The following is a 24861-nucleotide window of genomic DNA, read 5'->3' as shown; positions in this document are numbered from 1 at the left end:
AAGAGGAAAAAATCAAAGGGACTTTTGGTTTGGCGGAATCTACATAAATTTGCATCCAAATTCCTCAAAATATGATGCCTAGTAATCTAGATGCTTGAGAATATAAACATTCCAAAGTTTGGGTTAGTTCGGAATCTACTAAGAATCTAAAAAATATGACATTCTTATAAACACAATATCAAATTAGATTTGTAAACACAATATCTAGTCTTTTTTTCAATCTTCTCATAAATAATATATATATATAACTATAAATCATGGAAAATTCACTAAAATTAAATTCTAACATTCTTTAATGACATGTATAATACATAAATAATTTTTTAAAATTCTTGCTCTTCATGGCAAGCACAACATCATCTTTGTTAATAAAAATAATTTCTTTTCTTTTAGCATCTAACTTAATACCAAATAGGAGATTCTAAAAAAGAGAAACACTACATACACACACACATATAAACTATTTCTTAATCATATTGCTAAAAAGAGATAAGGACAAATTTTTTTTTTAATTATTTATTTCGACTTTGTAAATGGTTTAAAAATAAAATGCAACTTTTTCTGAGCATAGAAATATAAATACCCACCTGTTTCGAAAGTAATTCATGTTACTACAAAATTGAGGTTGAATATGAATCTAGATACCCTCAAGCATCATATTCCTTTATGCAATTTGCAATCATACATGAGATTCTTATGGAGTCTTTAAACATTCTTAGGAATTCTAAAACATTACCCAAGACCAGATATAGCCCGAACTTGACCAAAATTGATCAATGTAAACCAAAATGGACCAAAATTACTTATAAAAAATAAAAATTTAAAAAAACTGCCACAGATCACTACTTAATAGCCACAAGTTTTTCTCTTTAAATTTCTGGTGTTGTATTGTTTTTTATTGGCTATTAACGAAAAGATGGTTCTTCCCATAAAAAGAAAGAATCTCTCTTTCTATTTGATGGATTTTGTTTTTTGGGCTAATTATGTAGTGCTCATATCCTTTTCAAGTGTCCTATTAAATCCTAATAATACATTGCTTCTTATTATTTTGATAGACACATAGGCTGGCTAAAGAACTAGGCTTTAGAGCATTCACATCTGATTTCTACAAAAAAATCCATTTTACCATCTCAAAAGCTACTTTATCATATATACCATACCCTTTTCCAACACATTTAACATCCTAACTTTTATTTTAGCATACTACACATTAAAATAATGTAAAATAATATAACAAATATTCTCACTTCTCTCTCTAATCTCTGTTTCTCTCTCTCTCTCTCTCAACCACCCACCACCACCACTACCGTTCAGCTTCCCAGTCACACCACCCAACTTTGTTAAGCAACATAGTCACACCACCCACTACCAAGAATCATTTCAAATCAAACCAACACAGTAAGCAAAGATGAACATAACAATAACAAACCCATAGTGACCAAACACCATCCACCACAATCACCACCACACCAACCCAAACCAACAAATGTGAATCCAAAATCCAAAGTCTAACCAAGCGGAGTCCAAAATCTAACCAAAGTCCAACAAAGCGGAATCCAAAATTGGAATCCAATACATCAGAAATCCATAGCAAAAAATCAAAACCCACCCAAAATTTATAGCAAAAAATTAAAATCAAAACCCCATTAGAATCAGAATCCACCTCAAACCCCCATTGGAACCCATGCACAATCAAAACCCATTCACCTTTGCCATGACCCACCCGATCTCGCCACGCCGTGACCATGCTCATCTCAACCACGCACGACCATAATTTTTAGACCTGGACCGTTCAAAGAACTGGTAGAAGGAGAAGTTCAAGGTTTTCAAGGTCGGACCAAGGTTTGACTAAGGTTGAACCGCGATGACGTCATAATTACTTTAATAATTAATTAAAACCCAAATATAGATATTAAATTTATAAAACTAGCAAAATTGACTAATATATCTATATATGTGAGGGAAATTTAATGATTTTCAAGCATATATTCACAAATTAAATAAGAAAGTTAATAAAATAAAATAATAACCATGAAAACATTAAAATTTATGATTAATTTTTAAAGCAAAGTTGAATATCTTTGAAGGATTTTAATTATAATTTTTTTTTTATATTCCTTTTAAGAGATGGATAATTTAATTGAATAGAATAGAATTGTGTTAAGTTGTCTTTATTTAAAAAAAAAAAAAAAAATTGTGTTAAGTTTATTTCAAGTATTTTTTTTAAAAAACAATAAAATTGTTGAGCATCAACTTGCAAGCTTAGCTGAGTGGTTAGACTCTAGCTCCAACTCTAACCATGCCTAGGTTCTAAACATGGTAAGCACACTTCTCTGATTTTTCTTAATTAACAAACATGCTTGAATCGCAGTTGGACCACCCAGTTCATGCAGAACCGGTGCACTGCGGTGTTAAAGGGTTCATAGAATTTTTAAAAAAATACGGTTCTCTATGTTTAAAAAGCTAGATTTCAGTCCAATTTTTAGTTAACCAGTCGGACCACCCGGTCTGGTTTGGGTCTGACAACCTTGTGCACAACCTCGCCATGACCCACGCCGATCTCCACCGTTGCACGAACCACTCGATCAAAACCCACGCCAATCTCGACCACGCCGATCTCTACCCACCCAATCAACCACCTATCAACCCATCAACAAACCAGAATAATCCAAAACAAAAACCCACTAAAAGCAAATCAAAAAGCAACCCACACCACCAAGACCATGCCGCCAAACCACCAGATAACACTGGACCCACGACCACACCAGAAAATAATGAACCACCGTAAGAGAGATGTGAGACCAAGAAGCTATGTTTTGTCAAGAGAAAGAGAAGATGAGACAATAAAGAGAAAGAAAGAGGCAGATATTTGTAGGTGAGAATAAAAAAATATTATTCGGTTTTAGAACATTGCTACAGTACCATTGTAAATTTACAATGGTACTATAGCATAATTGCAAATTATTTTAGGAGTAGAAGACTGGGTAATGACATTTTTTGTGCTTGGATGCTAAAATAAGGCAACATATGGCATATAGCATGTCAGGTACTAATTCTCTTAGAACTCATTACAAAATGGTCCTACCACATTTATAAAAAGACTCCATCCCTATTATAAAAATAATAATAATAATAATAACCCAAAATTTTATAATAATTAATGTTTAAAAATAGAAAAAACTATGTATTATTTTTATCAATTTTAAAAAGCCTTCCAAGATATTCAATCAAATGATCGATAAGAACTCAATCCAATTAGAACATTAAAATGTTTGAAAAAAAAAATGTTATAAATCTATTGAATCAATGACGATTAATATTCCTTAATGGCTAAAGACATCTACTAACCGTTCAATAACATTGTTCTAATAACGTTGTTTATATTTTATGAAAGTATGTGTGAGTGAAAAAATATATGAAAATATGTGTAATGTTATTTAAAAACTAAAAACAAATGTTTAAACACATGTAACCAACGGGCACCTATTTTCCTTGACATTGTGGAAACAAATGTGAGTGCATGAGGCCCATTTTGTGATTGCTTATTAGTTATTAATTCCTTATTTTCCATTTACATTCAAACCATTCTCACTATTCTCTTTTTCCCTCCAAAATGAGAAGCAAGAAACGCAATGCAACTGCCTCTCCTTCTCACCCTCCACCGTCTGATGTTGATGATCGATCACTCACCATCACCAAAGAAGTCAATGGCGCCATTGATGAACTTTACAATGGGCACCCAACCGAAGCCCTCAAACTTGTCAAGTCCACCCTATCCCGCCACCCAAACTCCGCTCTTGCACACGGCACCCTCAGCTTCATCCACTTAAAAATCTCGCATTTAGCCACCATCATCGACAATTACCGCCCCGAGATGCTCGAACATATCAAGAGATCCGTCAACTCATCTAAGCGAGCGGTGCAGTTATGTCAAGACTCCCTCTCTTTCTGGTTCTTCCACGCTTCCGCACTAATGGCATTAGCCAGAAACGACGCCAATGCCGGCTTAGAAGCCGTGATTGAAGCATCTGATACCGGTTTAGCCATCCAATACAAGGACAACAACCCCGAAAGTTGGCTCACACAGTCCCAAAGTGAATTACACAGAATGAAACTCAGGCTCCTCAGATTGAAAAGCAAGTATTTCATTGACACTAAATTTTTGGAAATCATAAAGAATGAGATTCAAGAACTACAAGGAAGAAAGGAAGAGATCGAAGAGAAAGCTATTGCGTTGAGGAAGAACCTCAAGAAAGTGTTGAACGATGAAACTGTGGTGACCCGTGTCAAGGATTACTGGAATGACACGATGAGTATGGAGCTAAAGAAGGATTTGTTGAGGATTCGAATCAAAAGCCTTAAACTGCATTTTGATAAGAAAAAATCACCGCAGGCTGTGGCGGTGGTGATGCAGGCGGTGGAGCACGTGAAGGCGGCGAAGAATTGGAAGTTTTGGACGTGTTGTTGTTGTGGCGAGAGGTTTTTTGACGTAAAATTGAATGCAGAGCATCTGAAGAGTGTGCATTTAGGGACTTTATCTGATGAGTTACGGTCTGTAGAGCCGAAAATTGTATCTGATTCAATCCATGACTCCGTTAAATCAATAAAATGGAGACCCGTGGATGTGGTCGCCGCTGTGAAAATGATGGAAGATTTGTCAAGAAAAGAGGGTGGAGATGAAGTTTTCTTGAAACAAAAATGGCCTTATTGCATCGATATAGAACGTGAAGCGATCATTAATAAAATCCGAGCACTATTAGACCAGTTCTTGAGCATTAGATGTTTCGTTCGGAGCCATCTTCAAGGGTTAATGTTCGTGATAATGGATATGCTGAAGAAGCGAATCCCAGAACAGTTGCTTAAGGAACATTGTATGAACCGCACTCTGCTCTCGGCGTGCTTTCTTGACATCTCAGAGCTTAATCGTGTGTTTGAGTTCTTGGATAATCTTGGCAATATTTGTGGGTTACACGGGCTCTGCAAGAGTCTTGTGAATGATGAGGTTAGAGGTGAGCCATGTGAGAAGCTTGTTTTTAATGAGGACTTCTCTTTTGTTGAATTTGACAAGAGAATGTTGAGTGGACAGCTTGTTGTGCCAAATGATGGAGCTGCTGTTACTTCTAGTGCTGTTGATGAAATCGAACTAAATGATGATGAACATAAAGATGCTATTGTGGATTGGTTATTGAAGGGAGGTACTAATATTGGGGAGCAATTGAAGCAGTGGAAAAATTTGATAGAAACTTGTAGAAGTCAAGGGAAAGAGTTTTTCAAGATCTACGAGGCTGAATTTCACCAGATGCAGAATATTTGTGAGAAAAAAATAGAGTGCTTTAGAGACTTTAAGGAATGTCAGAATTTGGATAGTATATGTGCTGAAGAAGATAAGAGAAGGGAAGAGTTTGGGAATGAACCATTGAGTTATGAGCCTCTCTTGTCAAAGCGGGAGAGACAGATTAAGAACACAAATGATGAGAATTTTGAGTCAGACATCATATGGAAAATTTTGGTAGGACATCATGTGGACAATGAAATAAAATTGGAGATTAAAAGGCTGATTGGTGAGACGGCAGCAAAGGTATGGTATAGCCAAATTTATAAACATGTCAAATTTTCAAATTGTTTGATGTGAAATCGAATGTCTCTCAGTGTAGTGGGGTGAGAAATATTAAAGATGTTGCTTGATGAACTGCTATATTCCACAGGTTGATTGAATCTCAGTATGTTTGTTGTTGCAGATTTGCAAATGTGATGCTATAATCAGGACAACTACTATTGCTATGCAGCAGACAGCTAAGAAAATTGATACGGTAACTGCTTGTGATTACCGATCAATTTTGGTGCCCCTGCTGAAGTCATTCATGCGGGTTTGTGTTGAATTCTCTGTGCTGTTTTGTTGAAGGTATTCATGTAGTTACCTTCCTACCCGTCTATGATTTGATGTTTTCGGTGTACTATTCCCCTTTTGTAGGTACGACTGGAAGATCCGGCCAACAAAGATGCAAAAAAGAAGTATGAGGCTGTTGAAGAAGCATTCTTATCAGAATTTGAACTTGATGACAAGAAAAAGACTGACAAAGGAGGTGGTAATGCAAGACAAGGACAGAGAAAATCAAAGGATAAAAAGAAGAAAAAGGATAAAAGAAGGCCCAAGGAATTAAAGGTCTTGTATGATGGTTATTGTTTTGTTTCTTTTTTATGGTAGTTTCAGTTGTCTAAAGCTACACATGTATAAATTCTCCAGAAAAAAATGCAGAAGGGGCAGGAACTAAAAGTGGGAAAATAAGAGCATCTAAACATGTTAAATATTAAAATAAGATGGAAAAAATTGGACAAATGTAGTTGAATTGGATGCTAACAGACTTTGGATATGGAGGAGATAGAGTTAAAAGGTGAAACAAAACCAAAAGATAGTGTAAATGAAGTGGGTATTTCTGAGGTAGCCAAGTTAGGAAAAAGTAGATCAAGTTTAGTAGAACAGAAGTATGTAAGGATCTGAACTATGAATGACAATAAATTGAGCAATCTAATACATATGACATACAGCGCACATTGAGCACACTCTCATACTGAAATAGATTAACACAGCAGCTATTAATTGGATATAAACTTTACATTTGCACAGCAATGGAACTAAATTTAATACATATTTTTTTTAGTAAGGAATGCAATAATTGGATATGACCAATACATTAAGAATCCAAATACAAGAAAGCAGCTAAGATCGAGTTTAATTAAAATTGATAAAACACAAACCTTTTTGAAACAGAAAGAAAGAAATAAAAATATAAGATCTGCAGAGAGTTGCCAGTTCCCACAAAACAAAGAGAATCGATTATGCAAACTAATGTCCTAAAACTATACAATTCGCTTATTGTAGGCAACTGGAGGTAGCGAGGAGCAACAGGAAAATGTGGAGCAAATGTAAGTTTTTGTTTTTGTTTTTTTTTTTTTTTTTGGTTCATACTTCAACTTTTGCATGATTAAAACACATGTAAATTTGTGGCCGTATGTGCTCCCACTCCCTTAGGCTTAAATAAATTTCAATGTGTTTTCACATGTGCTGTGCCTCAGTTCTTCTCCAGCTGCGCATGATGGAAATGATCCTATTTATCCTGAGATTGTTGGTCCTGTAACCACTGATGAATTGGAGCAAGAGGAACGGAAACTTACACCTGAGGAGGAGAAAGAGCAAAGAATGCTTGAAGAGCATTTGGAGTATCAGAGGCAGATTGAGAATGAGGCCAAACAAAAGCGCCTTGCTGAGCTAAATAAAGCTGGAAGCAGTGCGGGAAATATGGAAAAAATGTCCCTTAGACGCATCAACTTTGATGACTTTAAATGGAAGTATTTTTATCAAGCTCAGGGTGTCAAATTGGATGAGAAATGAAGGAAATTTGAAGAGTAGTACCCCAGAGCAGAACTTGAAATCTGACTAGACCCAATTAGAAGTAATAAATTGTCTTGAATGAAACACCATCAATATTTGTACAAAGGATCTTGATGCATGTGATTAATCTTAGTCTTGGAATTTTCTCCTTTCAATCTTAGTTTGCACTGTGTTCGGTTCTCTAACTCCCATGCGACTGGCATCTGACATTAAAAAGAACCTAGTAATGGAGGTTGGAAATCTTTCATAGGTTGTAAGTTTTTTTTTTTTTTTTTTTTTTTTGCACTTCATATGCTTTAGAGCATCTTCAATAGGAGAGTTAAACATAAAATCCTCTCTATAGTAAAGAGTAAATCCACAAAATATGTATCCAATGGACTCTTTATACCCGGAAATTTTTTTTGGCTCATGAACAGTAGCTCATCAAGTCTGATCAGCTATTGTTCATTCTTCAAATGTTTTTTTTTTTTTTTTTTTCTATTATAATAATCAAGTATTGAAGAAAAAAATGTTGGAAGATATGTAGTTGTTAAAAAAAGAATAAATAATGAATGAAGAAATAATATTTAAATAAGATAAAGAATGGGATAGAGAATTTGTTGGAAAGTGTATTTGAAAAAGTGGGTAGCTAAAATGTAAAAATCACTGTTCATTCTTCAAACAGTACAAAAATTTGTCTAATCTACTAGAGATGCTCTTATAGTGGCTAAAGGGAGTTTAGATAACAGTGGGTAGTAGTAGTTATTTATATGCGTATAAAACTCCTTGGAAACTTGAACTTCAACCTTTACTTGTGGAGTGACCATTGCACCAAATGTATGCGATGATAATCATGTTGTAATAATTAAACCCAACAAAAGGGCAAACAGTATTGTTTGTTGGAGACCTCTCTTATGCAGATGATTATCCATTACATGAAAACAACAGGTGGGATACATGGGGAAGGTTCATAGAGAGAGATGCTGCTTATCAACCTTGGATATGGACTGCGGGGAATCATGAGATCGATTTTGTTCCTGAATTGGTATGCATCTATGCCAGCTTTGGATTCTTCTTGACAGACTTGTATATCTCTGGTTTGATCATTCTTGACTGCTTGTATTTTGTGTGCAAAGCTTGGTGCTTGCTATTTCTCTTTAATATAACTAACTAATTTTTTTGTTCAAAAGCATACAGTACTTGGTTATAATATCCTTAGTGTGGTGACAGATGCTTTTGCAAAGAGTTGTAATAATTTGGTTTATGAAATAATGGTGATTTTGTTGCAGGGTGAACCTAAACCATTTAAACCTTATACAAATCGTTATCATGTACCATATAAAGGACTATATATGCCGACAGTTAATCAATAGCATTCAGGTATATATGCCTCTAGCTAATTTACTTTGATAAACGACTAGAACTAGTTCATATTTATATTTGATTTTCGCTTACCCTCAATTTGTCTGCCAAGAAAATGATGGAAAATTTTAGAAAACAAGGTTTGAATCTTATGACTCTAACTTGAAAAATTTTATCTTTATCAGCCTAAGTTGAACATAAATTCTTTCTTTTTTTCCCCTGTATTTTCTTGTCATCCAAACAGATTAGTTGCATGCAATGATTTGGTTCCAAAATTAATATGCTCATACTTTAATTGATATGGATATGGCAGGTAGTCCGAGGAGAATCAAGTATGATAATGGCAGAGTGGTTATTACTTGAAAAAGCACTTGAAGATCCAGCCAATCAGAGATTTATTCTTCTCTCTGATAGATTAATTCCAATTTTATGAACTGCTGCGTGTTGGATGCTACATTGCTAATGATTCTGTTTGTGCTATGCTCTTCATGTAGTTTCTATCCAATAATTTATTGATTTTTTCTTTTGAAATGATTGACCAGCTTATAAGTTTTCCTTGTTGACTATTATTGCATTTACTTGATGCAAAATTGTTGGAATGGCTTGAATTGTCAAAATTGATGGCTTGACATTAGTCAACAAACCATCAGGAAGTTGCATGATTTCTATGATTTCTTACCTGAAGAAATGCAAGAAGTTACATTAAATGTTGCATGGACTCATGGCCAAATTTATTGACTTCTTTGTTGATAGAAGTCTTGCATTATTGACATGCATACATACTTCACCTTTTGTCCAAAATGTATGACTCCATTGGCATTCCTGAATTGTTAAGAAAGGGCAAGGAACTACACCTGAAGTTGCCAAATACATGCTAGCCGAAATGTATGACTTCATTGGCAATAAATGCTGGCCATTTTTGTTGACTTGATATGTTTCATGTAGGTGATACTTCGGCTAAAGGTTTGGCTATAAATAGAGGTGGAGCAAATGAGAGCAATGCATGTGAGCTACGGAGATAGCAATTAGAACTTCTTCTGTGTGTGTGCACCAGAGTGTAGGAAGTTAGTGTCTTGCAACTTTTGTTTAAATACAATGGGGTGTTCTCTATTTATGTGAGAGAACCAAGGGTAAATTTGGGGTTTGGGTTTGTGTGAGAATGTGTTCAAGTCATTGTTGTAATCTCCACAGTTATAGTGAAATTTTATTCTATCACCTCCGATAAACGTATGCATATTGCTGAACCACGTAAATTCCTTATGTCATATTTTCTTCTCTCTCTTATTTAACCTTGTGTTAACAACCAATTTTCACAACAAAAATTAATTGACATTTTTCATTAGTGATTTTTTATTTTTATTAATCTCGTGTTACAATTGTATACCATTGTACGGCTTCAGTTACATCTACAACGCTGTGATGTCTTCTCCAAAAAAGTTTTGTGGACAGGTAGTCATAAGAGCAGTTTTGGGTCCATGAAAACTAGAATAAATAGTTGCCTTTCTTATATCAATTCGTAAACCAATACTTTGATGTCTTTTGCAAATATGGAAGAAAGAATAAAATTAAGCTGAGTTAGTGAGTTTTATGTACTCTGTGTGACTGTGTTAGCTTTATTAACATCAATGAAGATCGCTAGGATCCAAAGATGTCACCTGCAATACCAGAGGAGAAATGGCAAAAAGGATCCCAGGTTTTATATCTTCCCCTAAAATTTAGTTATTTATATCTTTGCTTTCAATTTAGTTTATAGTTCTTCCCATCCAAAAAAAAAATAGTTCATAGTTCTTACCACTTGTGACAATAAAGACATAGGAAAATTGCATGGAATGTTATTCATCCCTCTTCTCCCCACCCCCACCCCCACCCCCATAACTTAATTTCTAGATGCAAATTTGTTAGATGAAAGTGTACATTTTGTATCAAAGTTGTGCCTCAGAAATGCTACCCCATTTAGGTCACATTGTTGATTCAAATACTTTCTCAATCATTTACTAAATTTCTGATTCAGTTATGGACGTCCTCTTTTAAAATGAATGGCCTGACCTTGTCCAATACACTAGCTTAGGTGTTGTCTGGATGCTACTCAAAAAATTGCCCTCACCAAAGTAAGACAAAGGCACTTTTCTTTTCCCTCCCTTATAGTCTTGCACTATCAACAGCCAAAAACTAGAAATTGAGTCCTAATATTACTTCCAAGCAATGCTTGTTTTCTAGAACAAGACAAGGCAGACCATATATCATCATAATTGTTTTTAATTTTCAATTGGACAAACAATTTATTTTTCTAGTTATTGATTCCTATAATTTCCTATTATGAACTTTCTTTATGTTGATCTCAGTGGATTGCTTTGGTCAGAAGACATGCAGAAATTGTCATGGGTGATGACATAATTTTTCCTGTGTTCAGGGAATTTTGCAATGTATGCAGGAAGAGTCCTTGTTGGTCCTATTTCATATTATTTCAATCTAATAAAGTTGCATGATACTCTCTTCTTGGAAGCAATTAGGTTGGCGATGAATTTTGCTAACACATGTTTTTGTATCTACTTCATCTTATAGAATATGCAATTTCTAACTAATTGCTAAATGTGAGACAAAACAATCACGGCATACTTATTAATTCCCTCACTTTTCAGCGATGGCCACCTACAGACTTAACCAAGAGAAGGCAAATTCTTGTAAGCAATTACTATCTTGCAATTTTCAGATGAAATGCAGGATGATTCTACTTCATGCCTCTTAAAACAGCATACGACATAAATAACCTCTTTTATCCAAACAGGAAATTGGTTTCAGATTTATGTTCCCATGGCTTACATCACTTTGTTCCAAATTAGTTACGTTCAGTTTCTATTTATAGCATGTGCACAGTTATTTGTTTTTGTTTATTGCATTTCTTTTAGTTTTAGCTAGTTCTGATATGGTCAGTTTTAATTTTAAGAAATGAGTTTATTCAATTTTAAGTGTTTTCTTATTTGAATTTGAATTTGAATTTTGGAAATGTTAATAGAATAAATTACCTCCTTTAAAATGTTGATAGTTCAGTCCAATGATTCACTTTCACTTACCAAGTTTGCATCTATACATTTGTAAATTGCTAATATGTGACTTTTTTTTGTGCTGGTTTTATTTATTTAATTTTTTAGGTAGGTGCATTTTCTTCCTAAAATGAACTACCCTTATTTGGCTTTTTATTTAGGTTTGGCACTTATAACAATGACTAATGGACGACACTTTTTGCAGGCATCAAAAGAACTTAGTGATTAATGGGATCTCATGCGCATTGAAGAGGACCCGGCTATAGATGTTTGGATGGCAGATGTGAGTCACTATGTTTTTAAAATTTTCAATGAATTGGTCTTGAAGGTTAAAGGTTATAAGAATCTTCTATTTTGAAAGGTAGACGAACAATGTAAATTTAAGAGAGTAAAGGGTAGTCGGCAGAGTAGTTGAGTTGTATTGATTTTTACAGTTTGTTTCAAGTTATTAAATTTTGATTAATGTTAAAGAGTGCATCCAATTTTTTTTTTTTTTAACAAGAAAATACTTATTTCAATGGTTGGGTGCCTGTAGATAAAAGTAATAAGCATACTTTAATCTACATTTATGTGTATATATTTCGACGGTTATTAACTGATAATAAATGTGTAATACTTTTTTCAACGGTTGCATAGGCCGTAGAAAAATGTTCTCAACATGGTTTTTAATAATGGTTCTCTACAGTCATTCCAACCATTGAAAATATTTTTTTCAACAGTTTTTAATACTTTTTTCGACGGTTTTAACCGTTGAAAATAGCCAAGTTTCTTGTAGTGAATAAATAGCCTTCTCAAATGATGGAAACAACTAAATTTGATTTCTTAATAGCCAAAACAAGTGACCGAACTAAACCAAATACTGATTGATATGTCGTATGTTAATCAATTAAACAATAATTTTGTAGAAAAGATATTTTCTTAAAAAATCTTTAGAAAATCATAGTCTAGTTATAATTTGCCAATGTAACACGATTAATTTTAAATTTAAATACTTTTTTGACAGCTATGTTTGGTCATTTGCAAATACTTTTTTAGTATTTTTTTTTTTAATATACTAAAGTGGACTAAATGGACCGCAATAGACCAAAATGGACTGAAGTAGATTGAATGTACGAAAGTGGACAGAATTGGACGGAGGTGAACTAAATAGACCAAAGTAGACCAAATGGATTGAAGTCGACTAAAATAGACTGAATGGACCAAATTGGATCGAAATAGACCAAAGTACACTGAATAGACCAAAATATATTGAAATGGACCGAATAGATTGTTGTAGACGGAAATAGACCGAAATGGACATAAAAGGCTCAATTTTTTTTTTTTTTTCTAAACACATCTGCCACAAATGGCTACGGGATTTTCTCTTTAAAGTTGGATTGTTGTAATGTTTATTTTTATTGGTTATAAATGAAAAGGTTAATCTTTGTTCGGGGCTTTTTTTAGTTGCCCAGCCATGTGTGGTTCATTGGAGGGATGACCTTAGTAGGCCTGGGATTTTTTGGGGAGTAGCCTCCGGAACTCAACATTGGGCCACAAGGTCCAATGGCTACCGGCATATTTTTAAGCCTACAAAACCGTTAAAGCCAAAGTCTAAGAATCACGATAATGGTTGAATAAATATACAATATGCATTTGATATGATAAATTTAATTAGTAGTTGTAATAACAATTGAAATAAAGTAGTATTTATTTAGAGGTAAAGTAATCATGTACTCAAAGATGTAAATTTAAAAATATGGAAGCAGAGTCACTTATCTCTGATGGTTTATAGCCCCAGTCGTGCAACAACAGTGAGCTGATAGGATTCCAGCAAAATGACTCCAGCGGTAGAGAGAAAGTTTGCCATGATAATTTCGTTATTGAAAGGGAAAAATGGGTGCAACTAGAGGGAGAGAGAGTATGTCTAGTTGTGTGTAGGGGCTGCTTAAACTTGACCCTCATATCATGCACTTAAATGTGTTTCCCCTTTGACAATACTCTTTTGATTGTTGTGAAGTAATGAATAGTGTTGCCTTCACTGGGAAGGGCTTTTGTAAGATGTAATTTATGCCTTCTGAGGGAAGGGCTTTTGTAAGAAGTAGTTGTGCTTTCTGAGAGAAGGGCTTTGATAAAAGATCTTGGTGCCTTCTAGGAGAAGGGTTTTAATAATAGAAGTTCATGCCTTCCATGAGAAGGGCTTTTAGTATGAGTGTTTGATATCTCTTGAGAAGTGTGGAGATGGTAAAAGATATAGATGTTTTGTGGGATATAGTATTTGTGATATGTATGATATATGGAAGTATGAGAGATATAGAGGTTAAAGATAGTAAAAATGTGAGATTATAACCACTGGAGAAGTTGTAAAGATGGCTTTCCAAGAGGAAAGATCTTGTAAGAGAAGAGTATGGAGATGTGTTTAGGTATTTGGAGATAGAAGTAGTAAGATAGGTGTATTTTCTGAATATGGAGAGTGAGAGAATGAGTATAAGAGGGGTAATAGTGTTGTAGTGTGTTTGGCAAAGCTGCTGGGATTTTCTGCTGGAGGATGTATGAGGGCTTACGAAGGGAATTTATGAGCTAAGGGCTAAAGAGTTTAGTTCCTAATTTGGAAACTAAAAAACTCAGAAGATTAAAACTTCATTAAGAGTTTTAGAAGATTATTAGAGGGAGAGAGAATAGAGAATTTTTATGAGAGAGTTGTTCTTCTCCATTGGTGTCCCCCCACCTTGAGGTGTTGATGAAGGGTCCTCTTTGGAGCTAAGTTTAAGGGGTTATTTTAGTAAATAATATCAGACAAAAATGTAGCAGAAATGGTATGTTTAGCTTTAAGGTATTCATGAGACAGTTGTCACAATTGTCATAAGACAGCTGTTGTTTGGGGCAGAAGCAGATGGGGTCAGATGTTAGGTTGATGGGATTTGAGCATTAAAATGCTGATGATATCACTTCTAGCCAGGTGTCAAGTGCTGAATACACTGCTGGGGCTTTGGTGGAAATGTTTCCTTTTTCGAGTGTTCGTGTTTTTGGTCCAAGGTTCCATTACAACATGTTTTTAGTAAGTAATAGAAGGATTGGTTGAAAGTTAATAAAGTTTTAGAGATCTAGTTAAGGTCTCATTGTGTTATGACTTAATCTTGGTGAGCAAGAAGAGTATTTAATGCTTTGCTCTAGCAGCTGACAGAGAAATATATAGTCTAATTGTGGCAGACAGCAACTGAGTATTAGAGGTATCATGAATATTTTGTATATAGTTGGAGATTAAAGATAGCCAATCAGATTGGGCCATGTGTTTGAGTTGGATTTTAGTTGAAAGTAGTAATGGGATTATGTAGAATAATATGATGAAGTTTCTAAATTTGGATAGCAACAGCTAGGGATTGAATGAACAGTTATTTTCTCAGCAGTTAGATGGCTGAAGATATTGAGTATTTATCACATGATGAATATTAAGTTTTAGGAAAAGAGCAATAGAGAATTTTATCATCTAAAGTGCTATGTGATAAGAGATGCTTACCATATGTTACCCGTTACACACGGACTCATCAGAGTTTAGGGAGTTGGAGAAGACACGCCAAGCAACATGTCTCTTTTTATCAACTTTAAACTGCTGGAGCTTTACTGAACACACCTCTTAGCCCTCCAAATCACGACTCCCAAAGTTTCCCCAAAGAGACTTATGAGTTTGGATCATAAGCCGAAGATGAGATGACGTACCTCGGGTTTTGTTGTCATTTTGTGTAAATATGGGCTCTTGTTGAAAAAGCCACTTGCCATGAGTGTAAGAGAGGTAATATGGGCCATGAGCTTTGATTCATTGCTTAAGCCCCATCTATATATTGATGTCAATGGTATCATGGGTTATGATCCCAATTGAAGAAAAGGAAATTGGACCATAAATCCGCCTCTTGAAGTAAGGATCTCAAGGGCCATGTGAGCCCAATCCATGTAGTTGAATGAGATATGAGCTTATTTTGGACTTTAAAGAGATTTACCCCAAAACATCATAATATGTTGATGTGGCATGGGTTGCCAATGAAGTAATGCCATGTGGGCCGAAAAAAGAGTCCTCAACAATCTTCTCATAAAAGGCTATTTTTCCTTCAATTTGAACTCAAAGGGATGCTTTTAATTTGACTAGCTTCAAAGGAATGAAAATTTGATCAATTAAATCCACTCTCCAACATTGTGAATTTGGGTCAATTAGCTCCCTCACATAAGAATCTGGATTAATTCTTTTTTTCATAGTTTAATTTTTAATTTTATTTTTTGTCTAGAGGCAAGCTCATAACTCGTAAGTAGTTAGGATCTCTTCATTTGCATTTTCTTTTATTCACCTTTTTTTTTTTTTTTTGGACAAACTCATAAGTTGTTGTTTTCACTACTCCATAATATTCTTCAATTCAAAACGCTTTTTTTTTCATCTATTCTCTCAATTTCCCTCCAAAAATGAGCAGAAGAGATGATAAAAGAAAGTACAAAAAATATGCGTCCAATGTTGTAGACACGTTGACTACACGAGTCAAGGCTTATTGTGTTCTCAAACTTTCTCTCTTTTTTTTAACCTACAAATATAAACTCTCATTAACATGAAAGAGAGTAAATGAAATTAATAAAAAGAGGAAAAAAATCAAAGGGACCTTTGGTTTGGCGGAATCTACATTACTCTGCATCCAAATTCCTCAAAATATAATGCCTAGTAATCTAGATGCTTGAGAATATAAATATTCCAATGTTTGGTTTAATTCGGAATCTACTAAGAATCTAAAAAATATGACATTCTTATAAACACAATATCAAGTCTGTATTTTAATCTTCTCATAAATAATATATATATATATATAGATATATATATATATATATATATATATATATAACCATAAATCACAGAAAATTCACTAAAATTAAATTCTAACATTCTTCAATGACATGTATAATACATAAATAATTTTTTAAACTCTTGTTCTTCATGGCAATCAAAACATCATCTTTGTTAATAAAAATAATTTATTTTCTTTTAGCATCTAACTTAATCCCAAAAAGGAGATTCTAAAAAAGAGAAACACCACACACATACACACACAAATAATTCTTAATCATATTTCTAAAAAGAGATAAGGACAATTTTTTTTTTTTTTAAATTTCTACTTTGTAAATGTTAGGAGGAATAGGTAAAATTATTAATTTATAATAAATAAAAAAATGCAACTTTTTCCAAAGATAGGAATGTAGATGCCCACCTGTTTTGAAAGGAATTCATATTACTACAAAATTGGGGTTGAATATGAATCTAGATACCCTCAAGCATCATATTCCTTTATGTGATTTGCAATTATACATGAGATTGTTATAGAGTCTTTAAACATTCATAAGAATTCTAAAACATTACTCTAAGACCGAAATAGCCCGAACATGACCAAAATTGATCAATGTAGACCAAAATTATTTTTATATTAAAAATAAATAAAAAATAAAAAATAAAAATCCACCACAGATCACTACTTAACAGCCTCAAGTTTTTCTCTGTAAATTTCTTTCGGGTGTGTGTATTGTTTTTTTATTGGCTATTAATAAAAAGACGGATCTTACCATAAAAAGAAAGAATATCTCTCTTTCTGTTTGATGGATTTTGTTTTTTGGGCTAATTATGTAGTGCTCATATCCTTGTCGAGTGTTCTATTAAATCCTATATACAAGAGCTAGGGTGAGTTTGGTTCAGCTTTTTGAAAAAGTGCATAATGAAAAAGTGGAGTTTTGTAAAAGTGCATAATGAAAAAGTGGAGTTTCAAAAAGCTGAGTGTTTGGTAAAAGCTGTTAAAAAGTGCATAATGAAAAAGCTGAGTGTTTGGCTAGCACTTATAAAAATGGCTTTTTGAGGAGTAAATGACCAAAAATGACAATGTATATATAAGGGAATTTATTTCATACTTTTTTTTTTTTTATGTGAGTTTGTTTCATACTTAAATCAATTACTTCATCATACTTAAATCAATTTTTCTCTTTCTAAAAAAATTATTTTTTTCTTACCAATATTAGCTAATAATAACCTACCACTTAAGATTTATTGTGAAAGTATTGTAAAAATATTGTAATAAAAATTGATAGTAATTTTAATTTTAACATACTATTAAAATTATTTTTTTCTCTTTCTAAAAAAATTATTTTTTTCTCACCAATATTAGCTAATAATAGCCTACCTTAAAATTTATTGTAAAAATATTGTGAAAATATTATGATATAATTTCTTTTTTCTCTCTTTTTTTTCTCTCCACACACGTGGCTCTACTTCCTTTTTTTTTTTTTTTTTCTCCTCTTTTTTTCTCATCCACCCACGTAACCACACTCTTTTCACACTCTTTTCTTTTCCTTTTTCCTTCTTTTCTCTATCAGTCCAGAACATTCCCATCTCTCTTTCTTTTCTTTTTTTTCTTTTGCCTCTTAGCACTTCGGCCCAGAGCTGCTCTGCTTCTTCTTCTTTTTTTCATTTTTTTTTTTCCCTCTTAGCAGTTCGGTCCATAACACAGCTCTACTTCTTCTTCTTCTTCTTCTTCTTCTTTTTTTTTTCCTCTTAGCAGTTCGGTCCAGAACACAGCTCTGCTTCTTCTTCTTCTTCTTTTTTTTTTTTTTTTTTCCTCTTAGCAGTTCGGTCCAGAACACAGCTTTGCTTCTTCTTCTTTTTTTCTTTTTTTTTTTTTCCTCTTAGCACTTCAAATTGGAACACATCGGAACCATCGCCAGAACTCATCCTTTATTCTTTTTTTTTCACACTCCAGAGAAGAAGATGATGATGATGATGATGATGAAGATGAAGATGAAGATGAAGATGATTGAAACATAAGGATTTAAGGATTTTGGGATTTTGGGTTTTTTTTTTCTATGGATTTTGGGTTGATTTTGAGTTGGGTTTGGGATGGGTTTTCCGGATTTGAGTTGATTTTCAGTTGTTTTTGTGTTGATTTTGAGTTATTTTTGGTTTGGTTTTGTTCATTCTGTGTTCGGAATATCAAAGGTTGAAATGGGTTTTGTTGATTGTGGGGGTAGACCGGTGAAGAAGCAGAGGAAGACGAAGAGGAAGAAGACGAAGAAAAAAGACACAGATGAGAGATGAGGGCGTGAGAGAACTGATGGGTATTTCGGTCTTTTTGGTTATTGCAACGGTAATATACAAAACGCGCATAGCGCGTTTTGGATTATGGACCGCTGAAGGTCCATTTTCTATGCGCGTTTTGTCTTCAGCTTTTCTAAAAGTTCAAAACGCAACTTTTATAAAAAAGTTGCGTTTTGAACTTACCAAACGCAGAGACAGGCCTGGCTTTTTTGAAAACGCCCGTTTTGGGCTGAAAAAGTGGAACCAAACGGGCTACTAATAATACTGCTTCTGATCATATTGATAGACACACAGGCCGGCTAAAGAACTAGGCCTTAGGACTCATTATAAAATGGTCCTATCACTTAAAAAAAAAAAAAATGTCAAATTAGTCCAACGACTAGAAGCCATCAAAGCAGGCGTGCTAGACCGTAGGTGTGTTATTGAATTAAAGCAAGAAAAATCATAATGAAAAAAAGAAAAAGAAAAAGAAAAAAAAGAAAGAAAAGAGCATGGGAAGCACTTCTACTGCTCAGAAAGATTTTGAGAATTTCAATTCAATTTGTTCAAAAAGATCTTCATTTCATTACATAATCTCGGTCAAAGTCAGACCCCTCTTAACAGCAATTCAAAATACTAATACAGTACAGTTAGTTTATAATTGATTATTACAATAAAAAAAATCCACAACAGTTCAGCAGTCGACCTTCTAGAAGAACATTTATGATTTAACATATTTCTTTGTCTGTCTCTCTCTCTGGAAAGACTTCTCTTTTCTTATATCTGGTTTTACTCAAACACTCACATGACCTTTTGACACAAAACAAAAGAATATTTCTCTTTCTTATCTATTAGTTAGTATTAATTATTACTATTTATTCAAAATTATTTTTTATTTAATTAAAAAGAATGACTAATTAAAAATAAGAAATTAAAAGTGTATTTAGTGTTACGTTATATAATATATTAAATGACATGACATTCTATATGCTATTAATTACAAAAATAAAGTCTTAATCTTGAAATAAACTATCTTGTCAATTTAATTTTAACAACACCAATGGGTTACAACTTACAAGATTTTTCATTGCACAAGCCCTAATCAGGTGCTTTAAAAATCCCATACCTATGTTTGAGGGAAAAGAGAAGGGGGCGGGGGGGGGGGGGGGGGGGGGGGGGGTGGGGGTGATTCTAACCTTGTGTGCATCTCAAAACACCAAATCCCTCTTAGCACTATTACAATTGTAAGCAGTCATGACTATTGGAAGAGTAGTACAACAACATTTAAAAAAAACATGAAAAATTTGAAATCAATACATAAATCTCAAATTGCAGAACTGGACATGATTGACAATGGAAACTGCCAAGGTTTCGTTTCGATCTAGACGGATAATATTTTACCAAATCTAGAACATCAATTTGGTAAAACACTCCACCCTCCAAATAAACAAGAATAACACTCCACCATAGATGTGACTTGGTGATAAGACTTCACATGCTACTTTGACAAGAGTTGTGTGGTTCGAATGGTTGCGTTTTAATGAATGTGTTGCATACATAACGATAACTTCATCAAGACTTTGGCTATACACGTGGTATTTCTAATACTGTCATGTGGCATGAGACTGATAAGTCCTCATTGAAGACCTCATTTTTTATTCCCAAAAAAAAAAAAAAAAAAAAAAACCTCCTCCTTTCCATGAATGTGGTAATCCATAATCACTCATATTTTGTCACTGTCCCCAAGATTTAAATACTCAACAAAGTGACCAATGTAGTATACTTGATGCAAATTCTCATCTCCAAATATCGCAGCGGCATCTCTTGCACGAACTCTTAATTTATCTCCTTCTTCTAACACCATGGCCAGTCTCACAGCCTTGGCTATCCCATCCCTGCTAAACGATCCGTCCTCTTCTCGTTCAACTTCTACAGCTAGATCCTTTTCTACCAAAACCCTTGCATTCACAGGCTGGTCATAGATAAATGGCAACACAACAAGGCAATGACCAAATTGTAACATCTCAATTGCAGATCCCCACCCAGAGTGGAACAATGATCCCCCAATTGATGGGTGCGCTAGAATTTCCTTCTGAGGCACCCATCCCATACATACCATTCCTCTGCCAGACGTGTTGTCAATAAAACCCGATGGCAAAGAGTCTTCATCGTCAATAGCCCAAATAGGTTTCCTCAACGCCCACAAAAATGGCACTTGAGAAAGCTGTAGTCCATAAGCAATCTCATAAACCTGTTCTTTGCTCAGCTGACACTCACTGCCAAACCCTACAAACAAAACTGACTTGGGTTCTTGTTTATCAAGCCATTCAAATATCATTTTCCATGAGCTATCATTCGCTTCGGTCTTTACATGTCTTTCTGGAGGAAGTAAACCTATGGGAATCACAGGCTTTCCCATCAATTTTTCGTGTAAACTCAAGAACTCACCTTCAAACTCCCTGCAACTACGAATAGCCACTGCTTTACATGCACGGAGAACTTTCGTCACCCTCGCAGCATCACTTATCCCCGAAACATTTTCTGTATATAGACCCACATGAAACCCAACCGCTTCATACCCTCGGAATGCAACAGAGGACGGAAAACTAAGCCACTCTGGCGGAGTTGTAAGACTCTCTGGTGATGGCCAAGCTTGCTTTTGGTCACCTACGTAAAAATAATTTGGTGGCTTCCCAAAGAAAACAATGGTAGCAGCAGAGAAGACAGAGAAGTACACCAACCCGACATTATGATTTTGGGAAATTTCAACAGCCCAATGAGCAGAAAAATCAGCTATAATCCAGTCCGGTAATTGCTCAGCGACGAACTGGTTAACAGGGCATTGGAGGCGATCATATGCAAGCTTTAAGTACTCAACTTTGTCAACTGGAACGTCTACAGTGGCCTCAGAACCTTCGGGCAAGAGATCATTGTCTAGTTTGGGCAATGGAAACTCCACCAGAGTTATGAGAGTTGCCAAACTTGGAGGAACTTTGGGGAGTCTTTGGATGTTTCTTGGGGTTGATACAAAGGAAACGTGAATTCCGGATTTAGCTAAGGCAATGGAGAGCTGAAAAAACGGTATAAGATGGCCAAAGGCTGACCAAGGCAGCATAACTACGTGGAGATGATCTCTGGCCATTTTTTTTTTTTTTTTTTTTTTCAGTTAGGGCCTATGGTGTGGAGGAATTCGCACACAAACATATATCGAGGCCACGGGAAAAGGTTACTAGAAATAAAAACCCAGCAAACTAAATCCAAGCAAAAAGAGGGTTTCCTTATCACATCTATTTTCTAAGAAGGCAAACAAAGAAAAAAGAAAAAGAAAAAAGGAAATTGATCCAGAGAAAAGAAACAAAGAACAAACTAGAAATACAAACCCAACAAACTAAATTCAAGCAAAAATCCAATGGCTTCTCATCTAAGAGATGTAGATGGTGGCTAAAGAAATAGATAAGGAATGAGTGAAGAGGGAAAGAGGGGATGGGGCGACTGAAAAGAGAGGATGAGAGAAGGAAAAGGAAAAGGATTGAGGGGAAATGGGGAATGGGGAGGGCGGCTGAATGAAAAAGAGACGTGCAGGGCTTTTTTATGTTTATGTTTAGTTTTGATAACAGTAACTTAAAAAAGTAACCACTGAGGCAACTTACTTTTATGGAACATAATTTAACTATATTAATATATATTGGTTGGTTTTAGTTTGGTTCTACTATAGCTTTGAAATTTACAAGGACAACAACCCCGAATGTTGGCTCACACAGTCCCAAATTGAATTACACAGAAAGAAACTACGAAGAGAGAGTTATTGCGTTGAGGAAACCACAGCCGTTGGATTAGGATAGTGGCACTCTATAGAAAGACCTACCCACATCACGACCGTCCAAATACATATTCAAAGAAAGTTGGCATCAACGGCTGTGGCTTATCTTAAAAGAAGAAGAAAAAATGGGTATCATTTTTTTTTTCTTGGAGATATGAGATAATAGAATCAACGGCTGAGATTTGATGTTGAAGGTGGACATGATCTGACGGTGGTCAAGTAAGGCACAGCATGGATGGTACTTAAACTAGGATATTTTTGGTGAAGAAAACATCCTAGTTTAAAAAGTTTTTTGTTTACATAGTTAAAAAGTTTTCTAATTTATGTGTTTCTGCATCTGGGTTTGTCTTAAAGTTACTCTTTTTTTTTTTTCTTTTTGCGTCTGGGATTGCCAAAATTTTACCTCGATGGATGTGTGGTATATATGATTGATCTTTTAATTCCAACCTTGTTATTGTTGTGCTTTCATTTCATGGATTCTGATATAGTGATATGACAACTTTTTTTGTTTTGTTAAAGCTTTACTTTTTGCACAGCTTGTCTTGTTGGTTTATTTGCTTTACCGTCTTCATCTACAGGGGCATCACTATCTATTAATTTGTTTTATCTTTCTTTTTTTCCTGATTACACAGTATTTTTTTTGCACCAATGGCGTTCTAATTTTAAGGCTTTATCTAATATTTGACTAGAAGAGAGGGAAATAAGAGTGATATAATATTTTGGAGTCTTGGAATGTTTATCATTCATTACTAAAATAAATTCGTCGGTGTTGCTCAAGTTTTAATTTTGTTTATTAATTTAAATTTGACTTGAAGATTTGTGACAAGTTTATTTATCCCAGAAATTTGATTTTTTTGACCCAAAATACTCTGGTGGTCCCTAACAATAGCCTATGAGTGATTTTAGTCCCTAGAGTTTAAGGCAATCACTTTTAGTACTTAACAAACTTAAAGTGATCTCTTTTAGTTCTTAAAAGAATCTTGAAATAATCAATTTTAGTCCTTTTAGAGTGATGACATGTCAGTTTATAGTTTGGCCACGTTATCTCAGGACTAATAGCAATTACTTTAAATTTTAGGGACTAAAATCACTCACGAGCTAAACTTTAGGAACTAATAGTGTATCTAAGCCAAAACAAATCACTGTCTACAGGTTAAACTTTCTAAAATTCAAAAGAAAATTGAAGGGAGGGAAAATCAATAAGAGTGTCTAAGATAAGAAGTTTTCTCATACTATTTGTCATAATCCTACGTATGTGTGAAGACAACTACCTCTCAGATCTCACAAGAGATTCACAAACAAAGCAAAATAGAGCAACCTCAAAAATGTGGCTAGGGTTTTTCTTTTTATACCTAGGGCAAAACATAAAACCCTACACATCATATGGGCTTAGGGCTAAGTTGGAAATTCTGCAGAAAAATCATTCTGCTCGACTTTCGATCGGTCGAGTCTAATTCTCGATCGATCGAGCTAGACCGAATTGCACAATAAATTCTGCAGCAGCTCGATTCCAACTTTACATAAAATACATGCTTTGAGCAAGTCCAAAACACACTACAACAAAATGTATTTTCAATGACGAAAAAATTCGTCACTAAAAGTCCAGTTTTTCGTCACTAAGGACCTTTAGTGACGAAACTCATTTCGTCACTGTAGCCCCGTCACTAAAAGTCCTGGTGACAAAAAATTTCGTCACTAAAAGTTTGATTTGATTTAAAAAAAAAAAAAAAAAAAAACTTTTAGTGACGAAAACATTTCGTCACTAAATGTTTTCCTCACTAAAAATACTATTCAGTGACGAAAATATTTCGTCACTAAAAACACTTTAGTTTACTAAATCATATTTAGTGACAAATAATTTTGTCACTAAAACTATGTTCAGGTACATATAGTGACGAAAAAATTCGTCACTAAAACTATTTTTAAGAAAATCCAGGCACATATAGTGACGAAAATTTTCATCACTAAAACCATTTCTTACAAAATTTTGCTATATTTAGTGACGAAATTTTCGTCACTAAAAAATTTTTTTGTTGCTATATTTGTGACGAAAAAATTCGACACTAAAGCTTATTTTCTGTTTTTATTTTTTTCATGGTTTTGATATTAACCTGTAACCTGTCATTACATTATTAAAACCTCACATTTGAATAACATATTTATTTCAATAACACATTTATAAAAGAAGATCCATATATTCCACAAG

The 24861-nt window shown here is 34.3% G+C and overlaps 2 protein-coding genes across 2 annotated transcripts; one reads left to right on the top strand and one right to left on the bottom strand.

The window, feature by feature from the left end:
* Nucleotides 1-3613: 3613 nt before the first annotated feature.
* LOC126727858 (uncharacterized) lies at nt 3614-6499 on the top strand. Its single transcript, XM_050433765.1, has 4 exons — nt 3614-5578; nt 5739-5867; nt 5972-6163; nt 6362-6499. Exons 1-4 carry the CDS (start codon nt 3614-3616, stop codon nt 6497-6499), a joined length of 2424 nt encoding a protein of 807 aa, XP_050289722.1.
* Nucleotides 6500-20046: 13547 nt separating this feature from the next.
* Nucleotides 20047-22412, bottom strand: LOC126725231 (putative UDP-rhamnose:rhamnosyltransferase 1). Its single transcript, XM_050429799.1, has one exon. The coding sequence runs from the start codon at nt 21975-21977 to the stop codon at nt 20559-20561; it is 1419 nt and encodes a 472-aa protein (XP_050285756.1). The 5' UTR covers nt 21978-22412; the 3' UTR covers nt 20047-20558.
* Nucleotides 22413-24861: the final 2449 nt, after the last annotated feature.

Source organism: Quercus robur, chromosome 5, assembly GCF_932294415.1.
Source record: "Quercus robur chromosome 5, dhQueRobu3.1, whole genome shotgun sequence".
Taxonomy (NCBI): Eukaryota; Viridiplantae; Streptophyta; class Magnoliopsida; order Fagales; family Fagaceae; genus Quercus; species Quercus robur.
This window is presented reverse-complemented; position numbering and strand designations above follow the sequence as displayed.

Coding starts and splice junctions, on each gene's coding strand:
- LOC126725231 (XM_050429799.1), bottom strand. CDS start 21,977: ATGGCCAGAGATCATCTCCACGTAGTTATGCTGCCTTGGTCAGCCTTT.
- LOC126727858 (XM_050433765.1), top strand. CDS start 3,614: ATGAGAAGCAAGAAACGCAATGCAACTGCCTCTCCTTCTCACCCTCCA. Junction 5,579..5,738: donor TTGGTGAGACGGCAGCAAAG/GTATGGTATAGC, acceptor TTGTTGTTGCAG/ATTTGCAAATGTGATGCTAT. Junction 5,868..5,971: donor TGCTGAAGTCATTCATGCGG/GTTTGTGTTGAA, acceptor CCCCTTTTGTAG/GTACGACTGGAAGATCCGGC.